The sequence below is a fragment of the Camelus bactrianus genome, chromosome 16 (assembly GCF_048773025.1).
Source record: "Camelus bactrianus isolate YW-2024 breed Bactrian camel chromosome 16, ASM4877302v1, whole genome shotgun sequence".
Taxonomy (NCBI): domain Eukaryota; kingdom Metazoa; phylum Chordata; class Mammalia; order Artiodactyla; family Camelidae; genus Camelus; species Camelus bactrianus.
The window spans coordinates 6131701-6143523 of record NC_133554.1 but is presented as its reverse complement, the minus strand read 5'-3'; the positions used below and the strand labels follow the sequence as shown (position 1 = coordinate 6143523).

General features: G+C 51.5%; 1 protein-coding gene across 2 annotated transcripts; it reads right to left on the bottom strand.

Annotated features, from left to right (window-relative positions):
* Positions 1 to 446: 446 nt before the first annotated feature.
* On the bottom strand, positions 447 to 11095 carry DHRS7C (dehydrogenase/reductase 7C). 2 transcript variants are annotated; one of them, XM_010965978.3, is made up of 7 exons: positions 10938 to 11095; positions 10570 to 10729; positions 7841 to 7953; positions 6252 to 6465; positions 4201 to 4293; positions 1650 to 1805; positions 447 to 706 (listed from the first exon to the last, which is right to left on the bottom strand). In XM_010965978.3, exons 2-7 carry the CDS (start codon positions 10721 to 10723, stop codon positions 498 to 500), a joined length of 939 nt encoding a protein of 312 aa, XP_010964280.1. In that variant the 5' UTR covers positions 10724 to 10729; positions 10938 to 11095; the 3' UTR covers positions 447 to 497. The 2 variants fall into 2 exon arrangements, with proteins under 2 accessions (XP_010964280.1, XP_010964282.1); XM_010965980.3 differs by having other exon boundaries at positions 6252 to 6462.
* Between the last annotated feature and the right edge of the window lie 728 nt (positions 11096 to 11823).

Genomic DNA, 11823 nt, shown 5'->3' with positions numbered 1-11823 from the left:
GGCAGCCCTGCCCGAACGGGTCACCAAATCCAGCTTCTGTGGCTGGGGCTGACCGGGCAGGTCACCCTTGTGTAAAATGGAAGGGGTTTTCTGACTGAGTCCCTGGGCAGGCTGGTGGCCACAGTGTGTGTGTGTGTGTGTGTGTGTGTGGTGGCCACAGTGTGTGTGTGTGTGTGTGTGTGTGTGTGTGTGTGTGTGTGTGTGTGTGTGTGTTGGACCCGTTATGGTTCCTGTTTTTCTGCTCGGTTGTCATCCTATAGAGAAGCTTCTGGAAGTCTGTCCTAGGAATGTCATGGCCCAGACACCCAGCGGCCCCATGGGACCGGGCTGGCCTCCGAGCAACCCCACTTGGATGGAGCGAAGGTTGGAAGATGTCTCATGCTGGGAGATGTCTCATGTGGGGGAGTGGAGGTAGGCAGCGCCGAGAGGACAGAGGAGCCAGCACCGGCCAGGAAAGCCTTTATTCCCCTCGAGGTGACCGGTTTGTTCCCCAGCAGTTAACCCTCCTCTGGGACGCTGAGTTTCTCCTTCACCCCACAGGCCACCACGGCAAAAAAGAACTCCGGGAAGAAGGTGCGGATGTACATAGCAGCCTTGGGGATGGGGTTGGCCATGAAGACCTCTTGCTTCTTCCGTCTCACCGTGCGCATCACCTCCTCCGCCACATCCACCGGGTGCACCCCGTAGGTCAGCTTCCTGAAAAAGACTGAAAAGCCCGAGGAGGGGGCGGAGCTTCTAGCCTCTGCAGGAGACGGAGGGGTCAGAGCCCTGCGCCCGGGGTGAGGAGAGTGCGGTGCTGGAGTCCCAGGCTCCCCGAGCCCTGGGGAGGCACTTGACCCCTGTGCCTCAGCCTCCTCATCTGTAAACTGGGCTCAGTTTCCTGCCCTATTAACTTCGCAGGGTGGTTGTGAGCCGTGGAAGGGATGAGAAAGAGCTTAGAAGAAGGGGCCAGATGTCTGAGGGGGCTGTGGTTTATAACTGTTGCAGATTTGGGCTTGTCTGGAGCCCCCGGAAACCACTTGCCCACATCTTGGTTCATCCTGATTCCCTAATGAAGACAGAGCCTCAGGCGGAGTGGAGCTGCTCGGTTCAGAGCATTCTAGAATAGGAACAATTTACAGAGCACTCGCGATGTGCTGGTTGCAGCTCCAAACCCTTTATGAGCTGGAACTTTTGGTCCTCCCAATGGCTACACGTGGTAGGTATTACCATCAGCCCTCATTTTCCAAAGGGGAAACTGGGGCACAGGTGCAGGGAATTGCCTGTGGTCAGACGGGGAGTATGTGACAGAGATGAGCTGCAGATGCAGGCCGTCAGCTTGGGCTCCGTGCTGCTTCCTAGGGCACAGGGGCCGGGGGTTCTTAAAGACCAAATCCTGGCTCTTCCACGTGGGAGACTGAGCCCAGAGACCTGCAGTCATGTGGCCGAAGGCAGAGAGCCTGTGAGTGATGGAGCGCAGAGTCTGCTGGTTGCGAGTGAAGATTCCATCTACCTGGTGCCTCACGGCTGAAGTTGGGGGGTCTCTCCCTGCCGTTGGCTGGGTGCAGGGGTCCCACGGCCCCCAGTCTCATGCTTCGGGAACACCCTCCACCCCCACCCCGGGGAGCCCTCCCAGCCCCTGTCCCTCCGGCTTCCCTCTGAAAGCTCACATTTCCAGACGGAGGCCTCCCAGTTTCCTTGGCCTGGCAGAACATGGTGGGACCGGATGAAAGCGGGGCTCACGGTGCTGACGACCACGTCGTATTCCTCCACCTCCGCCCGGAGGCAGTCGAAGAAGCCTAGTGCTGCGTGCTTTGAGGCGGCATCTGGAAGAGAAACCAGCCGGGAGGTGAATGCAAATCCCGGCCATGCTTCCCAGGGGGACGCTGGAGACACACGTTCCTACAGACTCTGCTGAAAGAGGCCTCAAAAATTACAGCCCTGCTCCTCACGCCATAGGGGAGGACAGAGCCGGGCAGACGCAGAGCTGGGGCTGAGTCCAATTTAACCACTTGTCCACAGTGTGACTTTGGGTCAGTGGCTAATTATTACCTCCGAGGCTCAGTTTTCTTATCTTTAAAATGGGCATAATATCACGCTTGCCAAGTGAGAAAACGTATCTGAAACACCTGGCACTAGCGTGAGTTCTCATCCCTTCCCGGGAAGGCTGATTCCCCAAGGGAGAGTGATTTCTCCAAGGTCCTGAGGTCAGTGGGGTTAAGGATGCGGGTGCTGGGTGCCTCACCTGTAACCTGAGGACCTGGTGAGGCATAAATAGAGCGGAGATATTACTGCTGTGAGTTTAGAACAAGAAGAGATGTGTGAAACTCCTCACACAGCGGCCGCCTGGGAGACCCTCTGATAAATAGGCAGTACTTTCACAGTCACTCCTGTTCATAGCAGGGGCCCAGAGTAAGAGCATCGGCGAGCAGGAGTTCAGGGCTCAGTCCTACAAGACTGTCCCCCAACCCTGTTCAGGCTGATCACAAGTCCACATTGTCACCTGTACTTCTGACCAACTGGCTGTATACTAGAGATTTCAATGGTCCTCTCCTTGGGTTCGGTTAATTTGCGAGAGTAGCTCACGGAACTCAGAGAAACCTTATACTTACTAAGTTATAGGTTTATTATAAAAGGATATAACTCAGGAACAGCCAGATGGAAGAGATGAACAGGGCAAGTTATGGGGGAAGGGATCAGATCTTCCACGCCCCTGCGGAGTGTACCGCTGTCCCCAAACCTCCGCGTGTTCACCAACCTAGAAGCTCTCTGAACCCCCTTTCCTGGGCTCTCAGGTATCTGACATTCTTTACTGGGCGTGTTTCCCCTAACAGACTGACAGCCCCAGGTAATGCCTACCTTATCACTGCCCTTCACAGATCTAAACCTCTTCCCTTACCTCAGCCCATCAGAGACTTGTGCACAAGCTGATCAGGCACCTTGTGACCCGACCTTATAAAAGACCCCAACAACCAGCCCCCTCGCCTGTGTGGCCCGCAGTTGCCTATGGCAGTGTCCCCTGATAAACGCGTTTCTGTGCTCATACTTTATCTCTGGTAAATTCTTTTACCAACCTGAGTGTCACCATGTCCTCATATGGGCTGCCCCGTTGTGTCACGCAATGTTTGGTGGCCCCTATGTGGCTAGGACCCCAGGGGAGTCCTTTGGGCTTCTCTTTCTCCCCCTCCCCACAGGAGTCTCCCTCTGGCTTGATCGGATGCTCCCGGGAGGCCGTTAGGGCGGGCCCTAATCCAGCCTGACTGGTGTCCTTATAAGAAGAGGAGGGGACGGCAGGGCTGCACACGGCGGAGAGACCATGTGGGGGCACAGGGAGAAGACGGCCGTCTGCAAGCCAAGGAGAGGGGCCTCAGGAAAAATCAAACCTGCTGGCACCTTGATCTTGGACTTCCAGCCTCCGGAACTGTGAGAAAATCCGTTTCTGTTGTCTGAGCCATCCAGCGTGTGGTATTTCTTTACAGCGGCCCCAGCAGACTAAGTCAGGGGCCCCACCCAATCCTTGTTCGTCCCTCCCTTCTGCCCAGCAGACACATCCCCAGCTCCTGTGTCATGCGTGGTACTGTGGGCCGTAAAGAAACGTATGAGGCTTGCTCCCCACCCTCCCACATCCCACCTCATGGGTGGTGGGAGTGGCTCCACAATTTTCCCAGCTGGATCCCATGAACATGCACTGAGAAGCCCCACTCGCCCTCGGACCTTTTCGAGGACTGTCACTTTAGAATTCTCTCTGGCGCCTCTCCTGGGACTCTGCCCCTTTCCTTCTCTACCTCCTCCCTCCTCAGAACCCTTCATCCGTCTCCCGTTTCCGGATATGACACGCACCCCTCCTTTCTTTCCCAGTTGTAATCTTTCCTGTCCCTCAAGGGCATCTTTGCTGAGAAGGCGGTATCTGAGCTGGGACTGCGCACCCACGTCAGGAGTGTGACCTTGATCTGGCACGGGTCCCGTTCAGCCAGGGCACGTCCTGGCTGCCTGTGGGACGCAGCTTCTGGGGGTGCAGGAGGAAGGCTTCTTTTTTATCTCCCGCAGTCACCTGAGTGCTGTAGGTGCTCAAAAATAGGAGCTGAAGGGAAGAAAGCAAAGCCCGCGGATGCCTCCATCCCTGGACCTCCTTCCCGATGCGGCCATACGCCTAGTCCCAGACACAGCATCTCTTGTAAGACACGTAACGTAAGACGAAACATTTTTGCCTTAGCAACTTACAGGCGGTGCGGAACGGGATTCCCAGCTTCCCTTGGAGGTTATTCACTAGCACGATTTGGCCTGTCCTCCGGGAGATCATGTTGGGAAGCAGGGCTGGAAAGCACGGGGCAATGAGGCCCAGTTACAGATCTGAGAGCGAGGCAGGCAGCAGCATGCAGACCCCTTCCCCAGACCCCCTCCATCACCTGGGGCCCCGCTGCCCTCCTGGTAATTAGATCACAGTGAGATGCAGACGGAATGGACCCCGGCCATCATTTATCCAGTGTCTCCTAAGAGTGGGCTGGGCCCAAATGGTGAATTGCTGGCTGATTTTAAATGACCCATCCATGTGCACGAGGAGACACAGAAATGGAATGACGCAGATTTCAACAGTGAGAAAGGTAATCTCTCTTCAGTTCTCCTATTGCTTCTAGTACGAAGTCTCAGGGTGATTCCAATAGGTCTTCAGTTTTTTATTTGTTTGGATTTTTTGTGGGAGGAAGTAATTAATTTTATTTATTTATTTATTTTAATGGCGGTACTCGGGGTTGAACCCAGGACCTGGTGCATGCAAAGCACTCCCACTATCACTGAGCTATACCCTCACCTCTCTTCCAGTAGGTCTTTAACACCTCTCCTGCATGTGCTAAGCTTTTTTGAAAAAGGAAATACAGGTATGAACTACTATATATAAAATACAGAAACAACAAGGACCTACTGTATAGCACAGGGAACTATATGCAATATCTTGTCATGACACATAATGGAAAAGAATCTGAGAAAGAATATATATCTGTATAAATGAAGTCACTTTTCTGTATCCCTGAAACATTAGAAATCACCTATCCTCCAGTAAAAAATAAATTTAAAAAGTTTTTTAAGAAGAGAAGAAAGACCTCAGCACTTTGTCTTTGGAGAATTCACTATTTTGTTTTGATCTCAGATTTTCTTCTATTTATTGAGAGGGAAGGGGGTTTTTAATTTATGGTGAAATTTCCCCCTAAACCGAATTCATTTACAAATGAGGAGATTTAGGGAAAGCTGTGAGGTGAAAAACGGTCCAGGTGGAATAGGGATGTGGCAGAAAGTCAAAGACTCAGTTTTGCATCCTCACTTCGATGCCAGGGCACCCTGGGCGCTCGGAGGCAGCGTGACTGACACACCTGGGCCAGCCTGCCGTCTGTGCCCTCAGGGACTGGGCTGGGCACCATTTTAGAAGCTCTGGGAAGTCATCTCTCTGCTCCAGATACTTCTTTCCCTTCCTCTGCCGCAGGTCTCAAAAGCCCATTAGCAGGGAGATTCTGGCTGCAGAGAAGGGGCAGCTCTACAACCAGGCTTCCTCAGCCTTTGCCAGGGCGCCCACTCCCGCAGTGTAGACGTTCTCCCTGCTTATCGTCTCCCTTTTGTGGTTCTGCTTTGATGAACTTTATTAGTGGTGTGGGGAGGGGGGAGGGTTTAAACTCTTAGTTCAATTCCATGTCATCTCTAGGCACAACCCCTCCAGGCTTCAGACCTGCACTTGAACTTGGCAGTTAGAAATCTCCATACAGAAACCACCATCTGGCCCTTAAAAGGGAGATACCCTCCTGCCTTCCCTGTTTCTGCAAAGGAATTGAAAGGGCTCTGGGTCTCTTGTAGTTGGGGATAAACTCTTCTTCTTCATTACTGAGGACAGAATTTCTACCTTTGACCAACTGTCCTGGTTAGGGGCAGATCAACCACAAGGTCGATGTATTAAGATTTGTGGAGGATGAAGACAATGATCCAGAGATGTGGAATGGGACTGGAGGGGAGCCACGGATATGAGGAAGCAAAGAGGAGTAAAGGGCGGGGCTTGGGGAGGGGGCCTCACAGGGACGGAGGGTGGAGTTTGCCAGTAAGAGACTTTCACAGTCCCTTTGCTTTTATCAACATTTACAGTCAGATGCTGAAAGCATTCACCAAATAAGCAGGGATTTTTCTGAGGGGTCTGGAGACTCCATCCAGAATTGGACGCCTGCTGGGTGACATAACAGAGCCCTCTCCAGCAGCCAGTGGCCCAAGAACCCACGGGAAGGTCAAACTCACGAGACCTTTGGTCAGTGTGATGGGCCCAAAGTAATTGGCGTCCATGATCTTTTTATCGAGCTCCAGAGAAATCTTGTGGGCAGGCCCCTTCACCTTGACGCTGGCGTTGTTGATAAGGATGTCCACACAGCCGTAGCAATCTAGGACCTCTTTGGCCACATCCTGGACACAGCTGATGTCCGAGAGGTCCAAGAGGACCAGCTTCGGGGTGAATGTCTGCTGGACCAATGAGAGAATCAAGGTGCGTGTGAGAACATCCCCGCAGACCTGGGGGCTTCAATCTAAGAGATACCCCTTTTGAAATTCAGAGCTCATGGAATGACTACAAAGAAAGGATGAGGAAGAAGCAGAGATGATTCTGGGAGGAAGGAAATTGATGGAGAAAATGCATTCTTGCGGACCAGAGCAACAACATTCCAGACATGCAAATGTGCAGTGAGAAGTCTGAACTTCGGGTCAGGGGGCCAGAACCAAGAAATCCAAATGGAGGCTGTGCACTGATTCCAGAGGTGATGTCATTACTTACAACAATTCTGAGCTCTTTTTTGGAAAATGCTTTCAAGCTGGCTTCCAAGCCACAACATAATCTGTCCAGTACTTTGTAACCACATTTTGTTTTTGACCAAAATCATACACTCAACACAATACCCTTGAAGCACCATCTATGTGCTGGGCATTGTGTTTGGCTTTTAACACTTTCTGTTGTCAAGATGCTCATGGTTTAGAAGGGGTATAGGTGAGAAAATTGATGATAAACGCAATCCCAGTGTTTGACAAACACTAATCCTGAGATATGCCTTTCAAAAGAGGGCTCCCTGGTCAAGTTTATTTGGAAAGCAGACTATTATATGTTCTTCCTGGATAAATATACACATATTTACATATCAAAGGCTCTGAAAAGTCCTGCAGTAAAGAAACAGTCAGACAAGCTTGGCCTAACTCAATATGTCCCACACAGTTGACCTCAGAACCTTGTTTTTACTACCTAATAACCAATAAATAATACCCAATAAGACCCCAAGAAACACAACTTGGAGAATGCCCTGCTGTCCTGTTTACCTCCTCAAGTACCAGGCTTAGTTCTAAATTAGTTGGGGCTATTTCCCAAACCAAATTCAACAACAGGGGCAAAGATTAAAAAAAAAAAAATTTCTTAAACAATGCTCTGGAAATCCTTTGAAAAAACCAGCCTTGTGCTCACCTCCTATATAACTTCATGGAAGGAGACGTTTCCCTGATTTCTTGGAAGGAAATATTATTTGAAGTATTATTTTTAAAGAATCAGCCATAAGTGTTTATACCCAGAGCCCCCTATCTGTAACAAATTCTATCTTCTGGATCCTCTTTGAGTCTGACTTAAATAGGATGGGGGGTGGGGAGGCCCGAGGGCTGGAGAACACATTTTTGGAAGGGTGGGTGGTCAAAATGAGTCAACCACCAAACTGGCCGAGGTACCTGTGTCAAGATGAATGAGGCCATTGCCTTACATTCCCCCAAAGCAATCACCAAATTTCACCCAAGGAGCTGCTCGCTGACAGTCAACGCAGGCTAAGGACGCCGGAAGTTAGCCACGCTGGCTGCCGGAAGGCCTTACCTTGCTGGGGTCCGCCACGCTGCTCAGGGCATCATACAGGCTCTGCAGCCTCTCCCAGCTCTTCCCACACAGCACCAGCCTTGCCCCGCCGGTGTGGAACACCCGAGCACACTCTGTGGGGGAGAAGGAGGGCAGACAGGGCGCGCCGTGTGGATGACACCCCTGAGGGTGAGCCCCTCTCTCTTCCAAGTGCAAGAATTCCAAGAATTCAGGTCTTGGAGCCATGAGTTCCTTTAGAGTTCATTTCTTTCAGCTTCCTCTGGAATTTCTTTTTGTTTCCAGCCTTAATGTGGTGGCCTCCCGCGAAGGGCAGCTCATAGTGGCATAAAACAGCCCTTCCTCCATAGGAAAGTTCTGTTTACTAGGACTTCCTTAAACTGGACAGGAAAAGGACCCTGCCCAGCAAGCCCCCAGAAGCATCTGAACACATGCTGGGAGTTCCCTGTCGCTGGGAGCCTGGACCGAGGTCTGAGTCGCCCTGAGACATCTCATGGGCCCCCAACCCTCCCAGAGCAGAGCGGGGAGAGCTGAGGCTGCCCCGGGGGTTGGTTGGATTATTGAAGACCCCACCGTGGTCTTCAAGATCATGAGTTGGCGCCCCTCACTTTTTTCTTGCCTTAAACTTGGGAAATGGAGCACTTGGAACTCGGAATTGTTGCGGTCAGCAGCGAGCTCTGGCCAAGCATTTATTTAAGGTCACACCCGCCCAGCTTCTCAAGTTACTTTTAAATACTCGGACTTTATTTTTTTCTGCTTTGCCTTTCTTTCTAGAGTGAGCCCATGAGAGACTTAAAAAAAGAGCAGTGGTAACATGACAGAGACTAGACCTTATTTCTCTGAAAATGCCATTTTGCTTCTGAGATGTATTTCCTAAATACCTGATTTGCACAATATTTAGCTCTAATAGAATGAGACTTACATAAAATAAATAAGACTATAAAACCAAATATACATCTCTCAGCAATAGATAGAACTTAAGTCCCATCTAGTAAAACAGGAAGTCAGGACAGTTAGAGAAGCTCTGAACAGCCCTCTGAAGATTCTGAGCAGGATGGAATCGACATGTGGAGATCGCCCGCCCATCAGCAGCAGGATGCACGTGCCTTTCTTGCATCTGTGGTTCAGTCACCAAGAGAGTCTGTATCCTGGGTACCAATCGAGAAACCCCCAGACACGCCACTAAAGGTAGTGTCTTTCTGTGAGCAGCCACGGAGCCCAGAAGCCAGCTCCTCGGGGGCCATCCAAGAGGGAGGAGCAATCAAGGTGGCAGGGAATTAAGGTGATGAAGGGGTCTCACGTTGGCAGCTGGCCTGTTGCTGGAAGGGCGTGTTCTACTTAAAGAACAGGTTGCTGTGAACACTGACTCTGAGTGTCTCTGGGTGGGTGTCTCTGGTCCGTTTCCCCAGGGCACCCACTACTGTCAGTTGTCTTGTGTCTGGTTTGATTGGCAAATGCGTGTGCCCTGGCCGGTCCCTGTAGAGATGGAATTTGTGGTCCCCCATCGCCATCCCTTTTGAGTACTGAGTCTAATGGTGCAGGATATCCTTCTTGTGAATTGCTTCTGGGGCCCACGTAGGGGCCACCCGGGAACCTAGTTTAACTGCCTGGCTCTTTGTCTTCTATCTCACGTGGTGAGCCCAAGCTGACCACTCACTGAAGGTGGGCTGCCAAGGAGGCGCTGAGAGAATTCCCAGACGGGAGGTTGCAAATGTTCTCGTGATGGCGCGGCACGGTGGCGGGTGCCCAGCCTGCCCGCAGGCCTCTGTGGAAGGGCTGGTGCTCATCTTGGTACTCAGGATGTAGTGAACCCAGTGGACACCAGCTGAGTGACCTAGTGAATGTTTGGCTGGGGGGTTCTGCATTTGATTAAAAATAACAAAAACAACAGCAAGAATTGGACCCCAACTATATGACGCACGGGGCTGCACTACCATTGTTGGGAATGAGAGAGTCAGAAGCTTACAAACCTAAGGACAGTTACTATCTCTTATGTCACAGATGCCACCAGAGGAAGGGCCCTCTGACACCATCTAATTCAGGAGTTGCAATGGTAAATGCCTTCAAGACCAGGAGGTGATGATATGGTTGAGAGAATCCGAAGAGTGTGAGACAAAAGGGATTAGTGGGGAGTGTGGTACACTGGTGTCTGCATGTCCTGCCTAGATCTGTTCATCCTTATCACCCTTACTAACACCTGAGTGCTGCCCACTGTAGCTCCAGGCACTGTTCTGAGTGTTCTCCACCTATTAATTAATTTATTCATCACAACAACATTATGAGGCAGAGAGGACTGTATCCTTGCCTTCAGAGGAGAAATCCAAGGCTGAGCAGGGCGGCCCCCAGCTAGTAAGCGGTGGAGCCCAGACCAGAACCCAGCTCCCGAGTCTGGCCTTGTAACCAGTTCCCTGCCCCTGTGGAGGGCTTTGCATTTCAGAATTTCTGGAAACCCCGTGACAGCAAAACAGACCATAACTGCAGACTGATTTTGGCCCTGCAGGCTGTAAGTTTGCAACCCCATATATTCCAACCCCCTCAATTCTCAGGATAGGAAGCTGCAGCCTCTGGGGGAGAAGACACTTGCTGCTTAATGACAGATGGTAGGAGAAAACACAACCTTGATCGCCTTCCCCCGCCCCCCACCTCTGCCCAGCCGGCTCACCCGGACGCCACCCTGTCACTGCTTGTCCTTCGGGGCGGGAGTCGTACAAGTGGGGGCGAAGCTGGCTTACCCTTGCCCAGTCCTGAGATGGCATCGGTGATCACCACCACCTTGTTCTGCACGGCTGACTTGGACCACAACCTGGACACCTCCTGGTAGATGAAGAGGAGGCCGCTGATTCCCAAGAGCAGCAGGGGCAGCGCGAGCATAGCTGTGACTCCCATCTTGTTCTGGGGGGAAATGACAAAAAAAAAAAAAAAAAGAAAAAAGAAAAAAGAAAGGTGTTGGCTTTGCAAAGAGACGGGATCGGGACCCGGGGCGGGAGGGGGAGGCGCACTCATGCACCAAGCCCCGAGCCTCCTCTCCAGGGAGCTCCCGGAGGGCTGCTCCGGCCCGCGTGCTAATCCCCAAATGGTCAGTGAAGAGGACGTTACTCACCGTGTCTCTGAGCGCAAACGGAATCCGGGGGCCTGCCCTCCCAAATGTTGATTGCAAGTCTAATTAAAATGGTTCTGCATTTTTTGGAAAGAAGTCCTTGTGTTAAGGCCACTTGCTTGGGCCCTAATGACTATTTATAGCTCTCAGAGCACTAAAGGGCTTTTGGGGTAAATATAGTGTCTATTCTGATACCCAGGGACACATGCTGGCCGGGTCTGATTTCAGAGTCCCTGCCAAGCCATTTAAAGCTCTCCCGCGTGCCTCACTATAAGAGGTTTCCATTGCAGTTTGGGGCTGAGCGTTAGGGATCGGGACCTGGGATTTCAGCACAAACATCCTCGCCCTCCCTTCCTGTAACCCTCGTATAAGGTAGCTTCCAGGTAGCTCAGACCTGGCATGGCAGGGAGCCACCGGGCCATCTCTTTCTGGCTGGGGGAGAAAAGCACGGAAAATCTGTTAAGCGGAACAGAGCCTGTTGCAGAATGAACCACTTGGAGGTGTGACGTGAGCTATTGGAAAGAGTCGTTTGGGGAGCGTTTCTCTTTAATCAAGTTCTTCCACGTCTCTGAGCCTTAGCCTCCTCACCTGTAAAATGGGCAGAACAGTCTGATCGTGCAGGACTTGTGGGAGAACAAAATAAGATACTGCATATCAATAACAGACTCCGCCCAATTAAGAATGCTAAGAATTTATCCCAAATGTTCAATATTTTAACTACTTAAGGAATCTCAGTAGGATCAGAAACAGAGAGACATACACAGCTAAAGTCCCGTTCCAGTACTCAACCCATCAAAACGCAGAAGACCGATCATAAGGATGTCCTCATTTGTGTGGGGAGCATCATTGGGTTGGCCAGGAGCCGGGGCAGGGAACAGTGCTTGGGGGT

Excerpts from the sequence above, each read along its gene's own strand:
- DHRS7C (XM_010965978.3), bottom strand. The coding sequence starts at position 10,723 with ATGGGAGTCACAGCTATGCTCGCGCTGCCCCTGCTGCTCTTGGGAATC. Across the intron at positions 4,294-6,251 it reads GCCCATCACACTGACCAAAG|CCCTGCTTCCCAACATGATC; the intron begins GTCTCGTGAGTT and ends CGTGCTTTCCAG. Across the intron at positions 707-1,649 it reads GGAGGCCTCCGTCTGGAAAT|TCTTTTTCAGGAAGCTGACC; the intron begins GTGAGCTTTCAG and ends CGGGCTTTTCAG.